General features: G+C 44.2%; 1 protein-coding gene across 1 annotated transcript; it reads right to left on the reverse strand.

The window, feature by feature from the left end:
* Nucleotides 1-4,093: 4,093 nt before the first annotated feature.
* ACAD8 (acyl-CoA dehydrogenase family member 8) lies at nt 4,094-19,385 on the reverse strand. Its single transcript, XM_074303751.1, has 11 exons — nt 19,170-19,385; nt 14,297-14,397; nt 13,207-13,376; nt 11,923-12,032; nt 11,455-11,531; nt 10,915-11,052; nt 8,788-8,923; nt 8,568-8,665; nt 8,061-8,213; nt 7,689-7,791; nt 4,094-5,303 (listed from the first exon to the last, which is right to left on the reverse strand). The coding sequence occupies exons 1-11, from the start codon at nt 19,276-19,278 to the stop codon at nt 5,251-5,253; spliced, it is 1,248 nt and encodes a 415-aa protein (XP_074159852.1). The 5' UTR covers nt 19,279-19,385; the 3' UTR covers nt 4,094-5,250.
* Between the last annotated feature and the right edge of the window lie 65 nt (nt 19,386-19,450).

Here is a 19,450-nt window from a genome sequence, read left to right on the forward strand (position 1 = left end):
ATACCATACCCAGCAAAGTTAAGCATAATCTGCGGGGGAAAAAGACATTCAATGAATTATTAGACTTTCAGGATTTTGTTGCAAAAAACACCTTGAACTTAATAGAAAATTTGACATATGGAGAAAAATATCAGGGGAAGGCAGAGCCAAGTTGGTGGGGTAAAGGAAGGGACCCTTCTCCTTGAATCATAGAAGAACTGAAAATTTACAGGTCCTTAGAAATAACTCCAAAACAGCTACACAAAACCCCTAAAGCTTGGGACAGTGCACCCTCCACCTTGGAAGCAGAGCTCTACTTTAACAGAATTAAGAGTCAAGTAATAAGCTGTGGAAATGAGCGAACAACAGAAAAAAAGTTCTGACCACAGAAAGTTGTGGTGACAAGGAATATCAAAAAATACACTCAAAAGAGTTTTTAGCAAAGTTAAAGTTCCTATATCCAAAGCTTCCAAGGAAAAATATAAATTAATCTCAGGGTATGGAAGAGCTCACAAAGGATTTTGAAAATCAAATAAGAAAGCTACAGGAAAAATTGGGAAGAGAAATAAGAATGATCCAAGAATATTGTGAAAAACAAGTCAACAGATTGATAAAGGAAACACAAAAAGTACTGAAGAAAACACCACCTTAAAAATAGAATAGGCCAAATGGTTAAGGGATTCTAAAAAGCCAATGAGAAGAGTGCCTTTAAAAAGCGGAACTGGCCCAATGGAAAGGGAGGCACAAACATTTCCAAAAAAAACCCTCCTTAAGTAGTAGAATTGGCCAAATGAGGAAAAAAATTCACCGAAGAAAAGAACTCCTTTAAAAATAGAATTGAACAAATAAAAAAGAAAGTATAAAAACTCACTGATGAAAATATTTCCTTAAAAATTAGAATTGAGCAAATGTAAGCTAAAGATTTTATGAGAAATCAAGAAACAATCAAATTAAAAGAATGAAAAATTAGAAGACAACATGATATATTTCATTGGAAAAACAATTGATCTGGAAAAAAGAAGAGAAAATTATTGGACTATCTGAAAGTCATCATCAGAAAAAGAGCCAAGACATCATCTTTCAAGAAATTGTCAAGGAAAACTATCCTGATATTCTAGAGCCAGAGGGCAAAATAGAAATTGAAAGAATCCACCAATCACCTCCTGAAAGAAATCCTAAATTGAGTAGATGCTCATTATTTGGGGAATTGCTATTTAAGTTATGGTATATGAATGTAATACAATATCATTATCCTATATGAAATGATGAGCAGATTCTGATTTCAGAAAAGTCTGGGAGAACTTACATGAACTGATGCTTAGTGAAGTGAGCAAAACCAAGAGAACATTGTACATAGTAACAGCAGGACTGTGTCATGAACAACTATGACAAACTTAGCTCTTCAAGAACAGCAGAATTCTAATATACTTATTAGAGGGATAGATCCAGAGAGAGAACTATGGAGACTGAATATAGATCAAAGCATACTATTTTCATCTTTTTTGTTTGTTTTTTCTTATATTTATTTTTTCCTTTTTGTTCTGATTTTTCTCTTATATGAAAAATGGAACTGTTTTAAATGATTGTACAAGTATGACTATATTAGATTGCTTATTGTCTTGGGGAAGGGGAAGGTAAGGGAGGGAGGAAGAAAAAATTGGAACTCAAAATCTTACAAAAATGAATGTTGAAAATTATCTTTACATGTAATTGGAAAAATACTATACCATTGAACAAAAAAAATGAGGAAAAAAAGAGATCCCAAAATGAAAACCTTAAGGAATATTATAGCTAAATTCTGGTGCTCCCAGGTCAAGGGGAAATTATTGTAAGCAGCCAGATAGAAACAATTCAAATATTGTGAAGCTACAGTCAGGATAACACAAAATGTAGCAGTTTCTACATTAAAGAATCACAGGCATTTTTTTCTCCTTTTTGATCTGATTTTTCTTATGCAGCATGATAATTGTGGAAATATGTATAGAAGAATTGCACATGTTTGGCATATTAGATTACTTGATGTCTAGGGGATGGGAATGGAAGAAAAGGAGGAAGAAAAAAATTGGAACACCTTTTTTATAAGGATGAATATTGAAAACTATGCATATGTTTTGAAAATAAAAAGCTTTAAAAATTTAAAAAAAAAAGCAGCAAAGGAATATGACATTCCAGAAAGCAAAGGGGCTACAATTATAACCAGGAATCACCTGCCTAGTAAAGCTGAGCATAATCCTTTAGGACAATAAAGAAAGTAGATATTTAATGAAATAAAGAACTTTCAATCATTCTTGATGGAAAAAACAGAGCTGAATAGATCCTTTGGGGGTAGTGTGTCCCACGGGGATGTGAGGAACTCCCTGGACCTTCATAGCCAAATTCGTGACTTGCCTTTTCACAAAAGCTGAATGGTGGCACAGACACCAAGGTCCAGTGGGCTATCGTGAGCAGGACATTTACTCTGGACAATGTTACTGCTAGATACTGTGGCCGCTCTCCACCTTCTTTAGTTCATGCTTTCAGCCGCTCAGTTTATTTTCATAAGGTCACTTATCTCTGCATCCCAGACTGATTTTTCTAATTCTAACTTCTTTACCAGTTTCTGTCCTTATCTTGCAATATTGTCACCAAGCTAAGTTTTCTCTTTGGAATTTTTTTTATCTCTCCTTTTCAATTTGCACTTCCAATACTTCCCCCCTCCCCACACTTGTAAAATCCCTCCAGCACCCACACTGAACCCAAGCATCATTTACCCATCCACACAGATTGTGTTACTTCTCAGGTGCTTTCTATACCGCCACCTTAGAGAAATCCTGGCACTGATCTCCCTGAGCACTTCTTTGGTTATATCATGGAATTGTTTAAAATCTCCCTACTAACTACCCCCAAGGACTTCTAGCATCAAATGTCCTTTGCAATATGGATCCAAAATAGCCTTATTAAAATTTTTAAAAATATTCTTAACACCAAAAAAAAAAAAAAAGGCAAATTGCCATATACGTAATTCAGAAAAAGACCACTGTAAATCTTTATGTATTGCTTTTCTTTTAAATTATATGACATAGTCTACATATAACTTTCAAAATTCCCATTTATTTGTGACTATGGACTTTTTTTTTTTTTTTGCATTAAAAAAAAAAAAGCTTCAATAACTTTTTTGAGGCATTACTGTTTTTCAAACCACATTCCTCTCAAACTGGAAAAAAAACAACTACAAAACATCCCGCTTCTGTAAAGCCTTCTGCAAACACTTCCGTTTGATGGGATAGACCGTTCCCTCTTTGGAACCTTACGCCAAGAATTTGTACAATTAGTTATCTGTCACATATTGCCCTTGGTCAATCATGTCTTATCTTCCAGGCAGATTGGGAGAGGTAATTGTGAGGTCAAGAGCAGTGCTTTGAGGATGCTCCACAGCTCTACAGAATGTGCTGATGGGTGTGGGGCAGTTTTGTCCTACTTCCAGGCTGCTTGGAGGAGCTAAGTTGGCTCTGGAGGGTCATCTAAAACCCCATGGCTTTGGGTCCAGCCCGTCCTGCCTTGCCTTTGTTGTAGCTTAACAATGTGAAGGTGGAAAGGGTAGGACCTGGTGTCATCACTGCCTGGGCTGAGAGCTGAAGTCACCGATTTAGGCACACTACGGGGACTGTCCCTAAGGATATTCTAGTCACAGAAGCTGTATGGTGTCCCCTCTAGCAAGTTGGATGCCATACAGCTCTGTGGGTAGGTCATGCCTCTAAACAAAGATCAGTGGTGCAAACTCTGATAAAAATGGGGCCTGAGGATCTTTGTGAGCTGAATTTTGGCTTAGTTTAAAACTCTGAAATGTAATATCTATGCTTATTGTATTTTTATTTATTTTGTTCTATATTTCCAACTGCATTTTAATCTGATTTGGGCTGTACTTGAAAAGACTGTGGGCCTCACTGAGTCTGATGGGCAGAGAAAACCAGAGAGCTCCTTATCTCTGAGAAATAGAGCAGACTTTCTCCACAATGCAAGTGACTTTGGGGACAACTGGAGGGCATTTAATGCACCCATTCTATGGAGGTGTAGTTTGCACCCCTACCTCAGGAAGTATTTTTCATATGCTAAAATTGATCAATACAAACAGATGTGTTAATGAAGTCAGATTTTATTTGCCAGAATGTTTTATTTAGAATGTCAAAACTCCTTCCCAATATGAGAAAAATACCCAATCTTGAATGAATGAGAAGGGGTTCTAAAAACCCCAAATCCACTCTTGTCTGCATGTTTTTATTGATAATGATTCTAAGAGAAACAAATCAGTTTCCAGCTAATCATCCCTCATCTGTGGGGAAGGCATAAAGAATGGACATAGCTTAGGAGCAAGATTTCTTCAATCTTGACCTATATAAATACTTTGATCTGTTGTTCAGTCATATCCAGCCTTTTGTGTCCCTCTGTAGGGCTTTCTTGGCAAAAATACTGAAATGGTTTTCCATTTCATTCTCCAGGAGATTAAGGCAATCCGAAGTTAAGTGACTTGTCTAGGGTCACACACAGCTAGTTGTCTACTTAGCCACCTGCCCGTCTTGCTCTGAAATGAGCTAGCGTTCATGCACCTCAAGGGCTGTTTTGGAGCCCAGTAAAAGGCAAGCCTATCATATTCATTTTTAAAATAGCAGGATTCCCCCTCAGTTCCATCTTCCTCCAGTCCCGGCTTTATTTAGCTAACTAACGCACATAATGGAGGCGTCCAGGTTCCTAGAAGAGTAATCTCCAGCTGTATGGTGAGAAGAGCATCACTCTTGGAGTCAGTCTTTATGGATCCCAGTTCCATCCAGCTTGGGTCACCTTGGACAAGTCACTTTACTCTAAGCCTCAGTCGCCTTCTCTGTAAACAGGGAAAATACTTCCCCCACCCCCCCCAGATGATTTCTGAGGCACTCTGAAAGTGCCTCCAAGTGCTATAGAAAGGGGAACTGTTAAATGCATGGGACATGGGTCAAATGTAGGTAGTTTAAGGCAATTTGGTACTAGTAAAGTACATTGTGTGGCGTAAGTGCTGATCCCTGCCACCAAGAGTCTTCAACAGCTTCACAAAGCAATTCCTTTCGGGTGAATCCCCCAATCCAGGCTACTGGCCTTTCCCCTGTCTGTATCCTCAGGATGCTGTGTTGTTGGAAAAGAGGCCCCTGGTCAGGCGGAGAGAGTGTCCTGCCCTAGGGTGGTCCAGCTTCTTGGTGTAGGGGTTCCCTTGTAATTCAACATCATTATTGGAGAGGAGACGGAACGAGCAAGAACCTGGTGCTACGCCTGAAGCAAGTTCCGAGATATGAGCATTCTCATTACTTCATTGCTACCTGAGGAGGGAGAAAGAAGAGATGCAGTTGTTGCTGCAGGTAATCCATTAATTAGGCAGCTAGGTCGCTCAGTGGATAGAGTGCAGATCCAGAGTCAGGAAAACCTAAGTTCAAGTCTGGCCGCAGACTCTTACTGGCTGGGGGACCCTGGGCAAATCACTTAACCCTGTTTGCCTCCATTTTCCTGTTTATAAATGAGCTGGAAAAGGAAATGGCAAACCCCTCCAGTGTCTTTGCCAAGAAAACCAAAATAGGGCCACAAAGATCAGGCAGATTTGAAAAAACTGAGCAGTGACAATGAAAGTGCTGTCTGTGAGAAATCTGACTTTTCACACACACCGGAGGGGGCCCTTTTATTAGCTGTGTGATCACCCAGAGCTCCCCAGACCCAGAGCTGGAGGATCTCAGAGGCATACAGTGGTAACAGCACTGAGCATGAGTCAGACCACCCGAGTTCAAACCTGGCTTCAGCAGAGAGCTGGCTGGGCCGGAGGTAGATTTGAAAGTCATTAGCAGAGAGGCTGTATTAAATCTTCGGGAGTTGGGGGGATCACCAAGGAGGCCATTTTCCTCAGCTGTAGAACAGGCCTGGTGCCCTGCTCAATCCCCTTTCCCTTTCTCCCCATCTTGGCTCTTCCCCATCCTCCTCCCCTGAATCCCAGGCCCTCTGGCCAGCCTGGGCTCACGCCTCCCACTCACCCCTTCCCTCCTGCACATGTGCTGCTGAGCCACGACGGAGAAGACCTGTTCTCCAAGTCTCCTCCTACCTATGTGACCTGTGTCTCCTTTGCTGGATTCTCCTCCCAATCCTGCCTTCTAAGTGTTGGTGTGTCTCTGGGCTCTCCTGGACCCTCTCCCCTGGGTGACTTAATCAGCCACACTGATGGGCCTCACAACTGCCTTCCCCACCCCAACCCCTCGTCTCCAGCTGCGGACCTGGATGCCCAGCAGACATCTTGAGCTCCCCGTGCCCTGACAGAGCTCACCACCACCTGTCCCCCTCGAGCCTCCTGCCGCCCCCCCCCCAGTCCTCAGGCTCCAGATCTGGGAGGCGAATCCAGGTTGCCACAGTGTCCTCAGTATGCCCCCTTCTCCTGACACTGCCCACCCCTCCAGCGGGCCCTTTCCACCGCACACCTGAGTTACTGCAGCATCGGCTGGGAGCCCAGCCTGCCTCACGTCCCTCCCCACTCCAGTCTGCTCTCACTCACCCGCCAAAGTGTCTTTTCTAAAATGCAGGTCCAGCCATGGGCCAGCCAGTCCCTACTCAGTAACTCCAGTGGCTCCCTATTACCTCCAGGAGCCAACCCCAAACCCCCGATTTGGCATTCCAAGTCCTTCACAACCCAGCCCCTTCTGCCTTTCTAGGCTCCCAATACCTCATTCCCTGTTTGGAAGCACCCGGTTTTCCACCTCTCCACTCTGGACACCGTCTCTGGCAGTTCCCTGGGCTTGGAATACGCTGCCTAAATTGTGTGATTACTGATCTCCCTGGCTTCCTTTATGTCCTAAATTCTAACTCCTCCTTCTTTTTCTCCTCTCCTCCTCTTCTGTGCCCTATGTTCCTTCTATTGGAAGCCTTGCCAAACTCCCCTTAATTCCAGTGCTTTCCCTGTATTAATATCTCCTGTTTCTCCTGTCTCCGGCTTGCTTTGCATGTATTTGTTTCCATGGTGTCTCCCCTTTTACCTTTTGTGCTTCTTTGGGGCAGGAACTGTTTTTGCTTCTTTCTGGTACTCCCAGTGTTTAGCAAGGCTCCTGGCATATAATATTGACTGACTGGCTGATAATATTTGTGAAATACTCCAGGTAGTGCCTGGTGTATAGTAAGCTCCCATAAATGCTAGATACCGTTCTTCTTAGCCCAAGGTCACACTAAGGTAAATATTAGCTCCAGGCCTCTATTTCCCCCACTGTAAGTCAATCAGTCTCCTACAAGTTTAAGCTGTATAAAAGGAGGGTAATAGCGCAGTCTCTACTTGATAAGCTTGAGGTGAGATCCAAGGCGGACAAGTAAGAACAAGCCTCTTGTGCGCTCTCCAGAGGCTCTGCTCAGTCTGACTGACTGTCACCGTACCTCCCTGGAGTGGGGAGGACTAGCCCGAAGGGCAGCCGGGGAACACCAGGCTTGGAATCAGGGACTCATGCTGGTGAATCGTGGCCTCAGCCAGGCACTATCCAGATGATTCTGGGCGAGTCACTCTACCCGGTCTGCCTCAGTTTCCTCGTCTGTAAAATGAGCTGGGGAAGGAAATGGCCAACCACTCCAGTACCTTTGCCCAGAAAGCCCCACCCCAGGGTCCCAGAGAGTGGGACATACCGGAACGGCTGCCCAGAGCTCTGGGCCTGGAGGGAGCACTGACCCCCAGCAACACTGACTGTTACCTTCCAGGATCTGGTGGACCCGCGAGTCCCGCACGTATTGCTGCACAGCATAATCCTTCAAGTAGCCATAGCCACCGTGCATCTGCAGGGCCTGGTTGCATATCTGGGGAGCAGAACAGCGGGGCTCAGAGGCTCCAAGGCTGGCAGCCAGACAATGGCTTCCTCCTTCACTCCCCGGCCGGTGTGCACCTTTCCTCCCTCTGTGGCCTGGCTGGGCTGAGCCATAGCCTCCACATCCCTGCCCTGGGGAGGACTGCACAGGGACAGATGTGGGGGGAGGATGGGGGAGGAAGATCAGGGCATTTCCTGAGCCCCAGGCCCCCACCAAAGGGCTGTGGCCGACTGCGGGCCAAACAGGGGGTTACTACTCACTGCGAAGCACTCATCGGTGGTGAAAAGCTTGGCCATGGAGCAGAGGGCCACAGCGTCTTCCCGCTCCTCCTGCAAGGCCACTGCCGCACTGCGGATCATTAGCCGGGAAGCCACCAGCCGAGTGGCCATGTCAGCTAGTTTGAACTGCAAGTACTATGTGAAGAAAATAGGGAAGGGGGAGAGGGTGGGCTCCTGGGCCTGGACCTCTGAAAGAGACTTTTTTTTACTTTGAAACAGCAGCCTCAAGGTCCCCTGTATCATTTACTGGAGACATCACTGCTTTATTAACCCTGTCTCCATTACTTCCATGATCCCAAGGTAGCAGAGCTGAGATTATCACTAGATTTAGAGCAAAGATTTCACCCAAGGGCCTTAAGGAAGAAATCAGTTTTCAGCACAGCACTTAGAACCTTTAATCCCTTACATTTCTCTCATATAGGTCATGAAAAAGGTCCATTTAGCTTAAAAATGTGAGAAATGAAAATAGAGAAAAAGCTAAACAATCACCTGGTTGTTGGCCAGCGGTTCTCCAAACTGCTTACGTACATTGAGATGGTCCCGGGCCAACATGATTGAAGCATGAGCGGCTCCGAGGGAGCAGGAAGCTAGAGAGGAAGATTACAGTGGAAACAATTCAAATGAATAGGCAGGGCAAAAGTGTGCTGTGTTCTCCAGTTCCTTTCTTCTTTGTCTTCTCCGCCCCCCACTCCCCCTTCCACATTCTTACCAACATTGATCCTCCCTCCATTCAGTCCTTTCATGGCAATAAGGAAACCCTGTCCCTCGTTTCCAATCCTGTTGGCCACAGGTACAGCGCAGTCTTCGAGAATCACAGCTCTTGTTGGCTGGGAGTTCCACCCTACCTGGCCAAAGCAAGGAGCCACAGCTCTGAGCAGAAGCTCTCAGAGGGTGCCCTTTCTATTCTTGGGAAAACCTGGGGGTTTCAGGTCTCATTATCCTTACTCTTAATCCTGAAGAACTTAAATTCACCATGAAGAGTTCAGGTTTAAATGGCTGTGAAAGCCCTAACTGACCAAGATTCTAGCCTATATTAGTCAAAGATGCTCTCCTATGCCCTGGATGCCCAAGATCCTTAAAGTCGGAGACTGTCACTGTACTGCCCTTCCACTCTCTGTGCTGACCAATGTAACACTTTGTACACAGTGTGCACCCAAAAACAAACACATTTAAATGTGAACTCATACAAAGGTCATTCTGATCAGTGATACTGAGAGTTCCTTGGGGATAACAAATGGCCGATGCTGACAATGGGGTAACTTTGGCATCTGTCCCAGGAGGAATGAGGTCGGACGGACACCTCGATCACTTCTTACAGAGCCATAATGATGATCACAAACAGACAGGTATATGTTTTAAGATTTGCAAAACGCTTTACAAACATTATTTTATCCTGACAAACAATTCTGAAAAGTGGGTGCTATCATTCCATGGTAGAGAAACAGACTTTCTATTCTGCCTGCTGATCTATAGCAAGGGTTCTTAACCTAGGGTCTGTAATCATGGTTTGCTTTTTCAAAATATCTAGATAACTATTTCAGGAGTTTTCCTTTGTTATCCTATGCATTTTATTTTATGTATGTAACAACATTATTACAAGAAAAGGTCCATAGGGTGTGCCAGACTGCCAAAAGGAGCCACACCTAGAGGAAGCTAGGTAGTATACCTAGTATACTAGTATACCAGAGTGCTGACCCTGGAGTTAAGAACTGGATTCAAATCTTGCCTAAAATATTTCTTAGCTATGTGACCCTTGGCAAGTCCTTTAACACTTCCTCCAACACAAGTTTCCTCATCTATAAAATGGAGGTGACAATAGTACTTACCTCTCACAATTGTCAGATATAAAGATAAAATGAGATAATAGTTTTTAAATTTTTTTTTTTTTTTGCTGAGGCAATCGGGGTTAAGTGACTTGCCCAGGGTCACACAGCTAGGAAGTGTTAAGTGTCTGAGGCCAAATTTGAATTCGGGTTCTCCTGACTTCAGGGCTGATGCTCTATTCACTGCGCCACCTAGCTGCCCTAACTGCTTTGCTAAAGCATTAAAGTGCTACATAAATTCTAGCTTTTAGCTATAATGATACAAAAACTATTAAACAAAACAAAAAACCCTGGACTAAACAATCTTTGCATTGGCCCAGGTAAACTACTGATCCTGGTCATAGTCTCTATAAGCTTGTCACTATAAAATAACCTTTTTCTTAGGGCTCTGTTTACTCTCCAGAGTAAATTACCCAGGGAAACAATTACCTTCTTAATTAAAACAAACAAACAAAAAACACCTTCAAATAGTCTCCCCCAGGCTTCATCTTCATCTAAAGGAACAGGAGTTTATACCTTGTTGATTAGATCTTGTTCAAAATTGAAACCTGTCCCAAAGTACCCTATTTATGGGTGTTGTTCATTCATGCTTCTGGTACTGAGAGGTCTAGAAGACCCCAGAGCACTGGGCAAGCTTACCACAGAAGATTTAATGAAGGTAAGAGTGACCAAAAAAATATGGTGATCTTCGTTATGAAGAGCACATCCAAATTAATGAAGATTTCAGAATACACAACCAACAGAGGCCTATAACACGTTCAAACAAATATCATTATCTTTGAACTTGTCTGACTTGTCACTGTGCCTCATTTGTTTAATGGGTTTAAGACCTTTTGGTGTCACAAAGCTATAAATCAATCCAGTTCTGTGTCTGTTTCTCAAGGAAAACAGAAACCATTGCCTTAAGGGCAGGCAGGCAATTGGATTTTTCGAACTACTGTTATTCAGGTAAGAATACTGTAATGACAGGGAGCCAAGAATGTCCAAGATCCTTGGCCAGATATTCTTCTTACCTTCTTCTCTTTCTTCCCAAAGCTGAGGCCTGGGGTCCCCTTCTCAATGACCAGGCAGGAGATCCCTTTAGGGCCTGGTCCTCCAGTCCGGCACATGACCACATAGATATCTGACTCACCACCCCCACTGATGAAAGCCTGTGAAATTGCAGAGTGGGATGAAAAAGGGGATAGGTAAAGCCTGAATGCATGAAGTACGAAGCTCCGAAAGCTCCAAAAGGCTCAGTATCACTGGAGAGGGGAAAAGCAGCTGGAAGGGCTAATATGCTCTGGGTCTGACTGAGGTCTCTATTTTAAGGACCTGGGGTCTCTATTTGATAGGGAAAAGGGTAGATTTAAGAAACAGACTGGGGTCAAGCAGAATTCATCAAATCAGGAAAGGGGGAATGAATGGAAATGTAGCTGGAGTCAAAGAACCGCAGTCTGGCAAAGTGCCTGTGTAACCTGCTGAGACAAAGGATTCAGGAGCACACCTGATTTCTGTGATAGGAAATACCACCCACAGCGTGGCGAGCATCTGAGAGTAAGGAAGACGGGTACCTTGGAGCCATTGAGGATGTAGTGATCCCCTTGGCGTTTGGCTGAAGTCATGAGGGACGCAGCATCGCTCCCGCTTCCTGTGACAGGGAGGAAGGGAAGGAAGGAATGGGAATGAGTCCTGTGAGCTAAATGGAGCCACAGACCCTCCCTGTTTTCCAGGTTATTTTCCCCCAGAACTAGAAGGGATCAAAATGGGAAGCTCTAGTCTTCTTGAAGCTGCCAGACTTGATTTTTGAGTTAAGCAGTTGAACAGGTGATCCTTCCATACTTTCCCTACCAAACCCACCTAGTCTGCTCTCACCCAGGTAGGGACGCTGCTTTTTGTCTGGGGACTCCCAGAATTCTCTGAGCGCCTGCGCTCTCAGAGCTCAGTCGGTGCCCTCCCTGAAGCCTCGGCTTTCTGATGTAGCCTGGGCATGTTTGTGGGAAGGGCCTCAGTGACCACGCTCTGAGCTGTGGGAAGCCCACCTGGCTCCGTCAGACAGTAGGAAGCAAACTTCTCCATAGAGCAGAGCGGCGGACAGAATTTGTGCCTCTGTTCTTCATTTCCAAAGGAGTCAATCATCCAGACACACATGCTGCCGGGGGCAAAGGGAGAGAGGACAGAGGTGGGAAGGAGGTCCGAGGGAAGGGGAAGGAGGCACTTACAGGGACGAGAATGGAAGACAGAGAGGAGACAAGCAAAGACGGAAACATTCTTAGACACAGCTTTTGGAGAAAGGGCCGGATTTGAATCAAGACCCCAGGGAAACTGAGGCCGAAACATCTAACTCACTCTCAGGGATGGGGCCAGATAATGAGCTATGTTCCTTCTGTTTAGGATCACGCCAGTTTTGAAATGTATTTCTTTTCTCTCACCTTTCTCCTAGGATGACTATAGACCCCGCTGGACGCTCTAGTTTGTAAGGGTCCTTTAAATGGGCAGCGCCACAGCGCAACAGGAGATTTGAGTGTCCCAGAAGTAATCTTTGTGGATATAGGACTGCCCTGTGGGTGGGATCCTGGTCATATTGAGATAGCTTCGTAATGGGTGACAACTCTCTCGATGGTTGGCTGTACGTGTGACCTCACAGGCCCTTTATAAGCCCACTGCAGACAGCAATCGCCCTCTTTAACCTGGCTCCCTAGCCTGGGGTAGCTGAGCCAAGCTGATGGGGAGCCGTGAGAGGTAAGGAGTTTGGTAGAGAACACGTGGGTCTTCAGATCAGGTGTCCACTAGGGAACTGACAAGTCAGGGCATTATGTGAGTAGGTATAATAAAGTCTTTTAAGATTACACGTGGCTGTTCTTTAGTGCGCTACCGGTTATTAAGCTATAGATTCAAGAGATCGTGGCCAGAGACCTTTGAAGGCCTCAGAGGAGGCGAGCCGGGTAGAGTTCACACTGCAAAGGTCAGTGGTCAAAGGTGCTCTGTTGGGCCTAGGACAGATTGGTAATAGTAACTGGCAGTAGGGCACGTTACACTAGTTGAAAGAAACAACAGCAGGGTTCTGGTGCCACATACTCTGCCCTGGAAAGCTGAAGTTCTCCTGCACCCACATTGGGGACCGGAGCTAGGCCGGAGAGTGGGCGTTCTTATGTACCCACACGGGGAGGCTAATGAGCAGCCCCCCAGAGGCCTCAGCTTCTGGCAGCATGCGTGGGATAGCCCACTCCATAAAGGAACAAGGCCGGGAGGGCCCCGTTCCCATGGATCACAAGTCCCGTAGCCACCCTCCAAGCACCTGACCCCATCCAGGCCCAGGCACTCACTTGTGGATGCTTATGTAGGCTGTGGTGCTGGTGCAGCCTGTGGCCAGGGCCTCGAATATGATGGAGGCGTCGAGCCGGGACAGCTCCGACCCTCCCACATCTGATCGAACATAGACACCCCCGAAGCCCAGCTGGGCCGCCTTCCTCATGGTCTCCACGGGGAAAACCTCCTGTGCAGAGAAGAGATAGGGAGCTCTGGGAGTGGCCCTGAGAGGTCTGGCGGCTCAGAACAATCCTCAGTGGGTGCAGAAGCGTCCCTCAACTCTCAGGGCTCTGGCCCGGCTCCAGGGGCCTGGCAGGACTCGGAGCACGGGCCAGGGGGCCAACTGCACGCTGGTTATCCAGACAGCTAGTTGAGATTAGAGAGGCATTTTACCAGGGGCAGAGGAGGACACATTTTTTGATCACAAGAACTCCTGAAGACATGGTAGTTCTTAACCATTCTGGGGGAGGATCATGAATCTCTTTGGCATGCTGCTAAAGTCTATGGTTCCCATCAGTGAGTATTTTGTAATACATAAATTTATGCCTGAATGCAGAGAGCAACAAAGGAAGCCAATTACATTAAAATATAGTTATTTAAAAATTCCAAACAAAACCAGTCTACAAACCCCAGATTAAGAACCCCAGGTCTGTCTTAAATCACAGAGGGATTATCATCCTCATCTAACCCGCTCTGATGAAATCACAGATTCTTATAATGTTGAGAAAATAATCAAGGCACTCCTGGTTGAGAAGGGCTGTACACAGCCTAGGATGATTTCCCTCAACCTGACCCCCACTACTGAGTCAACTAGGCACATTTTGTAGCACAGTTAGATACTCAAAAAGCACAAGTGGCCTGAAAAAAATCAGCGGGGTTGGGATTTCTTGCATTGAAGCACTCCTTTGTTGGATCATAGATGAAGGAGAACCAATTTAAAGTAATTCCTAATCCTTAGATCACAAAATAAAAGTCTTCTGAATGATTCTGATTCGAGCATTATTGTTGGCTCCCTATGAAGCCTTGCCAGTAGGGTCCCAAACCAGTTGGGACAGTGAGAAGAGTCAAGAAAGGAAGACACTGGCACTCAGATGAGGGCACTCTCACCTTTTGGTCCCATTCTGCCATTTGTGGGGCCATCTCCCGGGTGGCAAAGTCAAAGGCCACTTTCTGGAACTCCTTCTGTACATCATTGAGGCCCAAGGAAGCTGCGAGAAGGAAGAGTGTAAATGTGTGACTTAAGGCAGTTTGGAAGGTCTTCTGGGAAGCAGCTTCCTAGAGGCACTATAATTTTCATGATGTTAGTCCCCGAAGTGTCAGGAACTGTGCTAAGACTTGGAGAGAGGTTTTAGCTCTAGGCCTGCAGCTCTCAGGCTTATGCTTGTTTCCCAAAAGCAAGTGCCCCAGCACAGCGCCACAGCAGGTAATTACAAAACATCTAAAAATGCAATAGGGTTCCCTTGACCCAATAGCTCTGGGTGGTGGGTTTGAAGACCTAGGAAGTCACCACTGGGAGCTGATAGTAAATGTCTTAAGGAATCAAGGATTTCTAGGGAAGGAAAGTTTTCCTACAGATTCATCTGTAAAATGAGGGAACGAGAGTAGACATTCTTTTAGAGCCTTTCTAGCTCTGAATCTATGATCATGACAAGTCCATCTAGTAGTAAGCATGTCAAAGAACTTTCCCAGCTTCAGTAGCCTTTGATGACCTCTCCCAGTGACCAAGTTTTCTGTGTAATGGACCCCTCTGGCAATGCCTACTTATGGCCCCCCTCTCAGAATGTTTTAAAATGTATAAGATAAAATTCCTAAGATTAAAAATAAAACTCAGTATATTAAAAGTTTATATATGAACATATACATATATGTACACACACATGTGAACCTGCATGTATGTATACAGATAAACAAATCATCCACCCTATCCCCACCCATGAGATCACACACCCCAGGTTAAGAACCTTTGCTCTAGGGAATGGGAAAAAGATGGAAATAGGTAGGGTATGACGAAAAGAAATATACAGTGATAATGATAATATATAATCTAGAGCCCTTTAAAGGATACGCCCTAACTTAAAACTGACTTTTAGTTAAGATTTCCTCAGACTTAAAGCTAGAAGGATCTTAGAAATCAAGTTTGACTATCATTTTATAGAGAAAACTGGGGCCCTGAGAAATTAAGTCATATGCATAAGATCCCATAGGTTGTAAATACCAGAGGTAGGATTCAGAGATCTCTCATTCCAAATCCCAATTTTTTCTTATTCTACCTTCTTGCTTCCTATTTTCAGGAATCCTGGGTCAAATGGACATCAAATGTAAGATCAACAATCTCCTGGGCTCCAGCTGAAGCAAAGTGGGTACAGGGAGTGAAAAAATTTTAAATTGGAGGAAGGGTGACAAGTACAGAGGACACAAGATTCAGAAAGCCACAGATCCTACTAAAATGGTGAAGAAGAGATATTAATAGCCCATTCATAGAAGATGAAAATGGGTTGCAAATCAATTTCCTCAGCTAATCAGCCAACTGGCCAATATAATCGGGGCAGAAAAACAAAGTCAAAGCACACAAAGGATGATCAGGAACATCTGTTAACAAGTGAGTCATGTAATTTTACAAGTTACCCAATATTAGCATAGTGAGTACATCTGACAACGCTGCCAGGACACCAGTCCAAAAAGAACAGGTGAAGTTGTACCACCAAGCATAACAATGATGGAAAGTGAGATATTTTAAAACCCTCCTCTTAGGTGAAATATCAAAGACTCTCAACACATGAAAAGGCCAGACTGATATGAAAATGTGGCAGCAAGTTTATACCAAAACCCCTGATCAAGGAATCAAGACTGTCTTTTTCAGGTCCAATAATTTTGTGATGAAGAGAACAGAGAGAGGACTATGAGATCTGTGTGGACTACAACAGCATTCTGATTCTTTTTGTTATTGTTTTCTTTGCATTTAATTTTTTTCTCATTTTTTTTCTTTTGATTTTTCTTGTTCAGCTGTATAAATATGTATGCATATATTGGATTTAACATATATTTTTACCATATTTCACACATATTAGATTACTTGCTATCTAGGGGAGGGGTGAGAAGAGGGAGAAAAATTGGAATACAAGGTTTTGCAAGGGTTAATGTTGAAAAATTATCCATGCATATCTTTTGAAAATTAAAAATATTTTTTAAAAAAGATTGTCTTCTAAGTGTTGCTTGAGTTTGGGGAAATTGCATTGGGAGTAATTGTTTCAATTAATAAGCATAGATAGGCAAATCAGTTTTTTGGAAGAAGAGGTAGAAAACAGCAAGAAAAAAAATGAACAGGAGAAACTGAAAGAAAAAGAAGTTACTCCTGCTTTTTAAATTGTTTCTTCTCTATATCTTTTATTGGCTTTCTTCCACTTTCTCCTGGAAATCCTTTTGACTTTACTTCTTATTTCTCAATATTTTCTTTGGTGACCTGATCTGAAGAGATAAGCTGGAGGCTTCTTGAGTGCAAAATCTTTCTGCTCATTACCAAGTAAGGCAATTACTTTAAGGCAATAACTCACTTGGTGAACACCTTCACTTGGGGATCTTGCCAACATTTCAAAATCATCTGTCTAAAACTTCTCTCCAATTGGAAGTTATCTTTTTAAAAATCTCCTATGTAATTTTTAGATCTCTCCTTTGCATTTGTCACATTCTGATTTGCATTAAAAGTTCTATCCTTCCCCATGGTATCAAAGCTATCCTGAATTTGTGAAGACTATACCAACTTGGGACAAGTTTTAGTATATACAACTAAGATGGAAAGTTGGAGAGATGAGTATGGAGCTGTTGTCAGAAACATCATGGAACAATGGGAAAAATGGATTTGACATAAGAGGTTGAGGTTTTTCAATTTCTTACTTTAAATCCCAGTTTTGCCATTAACTAGCTGGGTGACTTGGGACAAATCATTTAACTCCTCTGGGCTTCTATTTATTCATTTGTAAAATGGGGATTGGGGGACAGATTGGTCTACATGTTATTTAAGGTTTCTTCTTTGCTCTAATGTCTATGATTCTAAATGTCTCTTGTACAAAGACCAGTCCAGCTAATCTTAGGAGGACTCTTTATCATATCATTTATAGGAGCATTTCTTTTAATTTATAGAAAAACTGTGATCTGTGTTAGTAGATCTTTGATATTTATGCAGGTAGCTAACTGGATGGAGCACTGAGCCTGGAATCAGGGAGAACTGAATTCAAATTCTGCCTCAGACACTTTCTTGTATCTGGGCAAGAAATTTAACCAATTTGCCTCAGTTTCTTCAACTGTAAAATGGAGGTGAATAACAGCATCTACCTCACAGGGTTGTTGTGAGGATCAAATGAGATAATAAAATTGTAAAGCAGCCCTTAGCATGGTGCATGGCATATTGTAAGCCCTACATAAATATAAAAATAATCGTAGTACTATTTACTGAGGTCAGGAGCTCTATTTTTTTTTAATTATTGTACCTTGAACAAAATAGATATTTAACAAATGTTGAAATGAATAATTCTAGTATGGAAACAAAACTTACATTTAATCTATCTTGAATTACTTGCTTTCTAGGAGAGGTGAGGGGAAGGAAGGGAGACAAATTTGGAACACAGGTTTTACAAGAGAGAATGCTGAAAACTATCTTTGTATGTATTTTAAAAATAAAAAGTACAACAGGAAAAAAAAGGTAAAAACTATCCACATTCTGTTTCCATCCCTCCTTATGTGGTTTTATTTAATATCATTATTCTTCATTTCTCAAACTTGATATGCCATCTCACTGTTGAAGGTATTACTGTGGAGAAGGTAAAGAAGAAAGTACAATTCCTCCTCAGAAAGTTTATCTTCCTTCCAGGTTCAGGCGAGGTCCCAAGCCCTTGGTGCTAAGACTGTAATTTCCCTAATTACTAGTGTACCTTTCTTCCTCAAATTACCCTATATTTATCTATTATGTTACACCTTAGAACGCCCCGCCTTAAGAACCAAAACTATTTTTATTCCCAGCCCTGGGCTGGTGCTCTGCACATAGTAGGCCCATAATATCGTTGAAATACTACGTCCAAGGTCATGCAGTCACAGGAAAAGGCAAAGCAGGAACTGGAGTCCAGTTAGAGCCATATCTCCTAATCTTTCCACTTCAAAGCAGCAACTTGAAGTCAAGGGCAGAGAGGCAGATAATTACACGAAATCAACATTTAACCAGCGCTGTTCAAGGTATTACGGAAAGTGAAATCCCTACACTTAGGGAGCCCCCATTCTACTAAAGGGATACAACATTTGATTAAATAATAAAGGTAATTGTCATGGGCCGCACCACTAAAACTGGGAAAGGAAGACATGGGAAGCCCCGGTCAGGGAGACAGTGCCAGGGCTCGCAGTTCAAGAGTTGGAGATGGCTGGAGGTGCAGGACCGCCCCGAGGTGAGCGTAGTGTGCACGCATATAAAGGGAGCTTTGGAACAGTCAGCAAGCATGTATCAAGCTAACACCGAGGATTCAGACGTAAAAAACAAAAAGGGCAAACCAAAACACTCCCAAGAAACCAGATTAAAGCTCTGCCCGACTAGCTGGAGTTTGTATTTTAGGCCAGTGAACACGTTTTTCAGCCCAGGGTTAGATTTCTGGATAAAAATGAGGAGGGGGAGGGGTGGGGGTGGGGTCCTGAGGCCCAGCGGGGACAGAGGGCACCGAGGGGAGCCACCAAGAGCATGGCAGGGGAAGGGGAGGATCGTGGATGGAGACTTTATCTATTTATTTATCTTCCAGACCAGCACTGCCAGGCCCCGAGGGCTGCCAGGAGATCCCCAGGCTCTGGGAGCGCAATGACCCGAGTGCTCTCACCGCCGAGCCCGCACTGCCCACCGGGCCGGGCCGCTTTTCCGAGGGGATGAGAAGCGCAGGCCCATCACGGGGCCCTGACAGATGGTCCCGGGGATACCCGGGCACGAGCACTTCCCCATCCCGAGCCTTACGATCAATGCAAGACGAGATGCGCCGGACGCTTCCCCGGGCTGGATTTTGAAGACACCCATGTAGGCTGCTCAGCTGGGCGGCCAGGCGCCCCCCGCAGAGCCTCAGCATGGCCTTCTCGCTGCTCGCCGGCTCCGGTCACGGGACGGTCAAGGAGCCGGGCTACAGAACCTGATTGCGCCCTAAAGCTCGGACTGAATATAGCCAGAAGCTCGGGGAAGGCGGGGCCGGAGGGCGGGCAGGGAGCTCCGCAAGCACTCTGGGAGTTGTAGTCTCGCGGGCT

Source organism: Sminthopsis crassicaudata, chromosome 3 (assembly GCF_048593235.1).
Source record: "Sminthopsis crassicaudata isolate SCR6 chromosome 3, ASM4859323v1, whole genome shotgun sequence".
NCBI classification, from domain to species: Eukaryota; Metazoa; Chordata; class Mammalia; order Dasyuromorphia; family Dasyuridae; genus Sminthopsis; species Sminthopsis crassicaudata.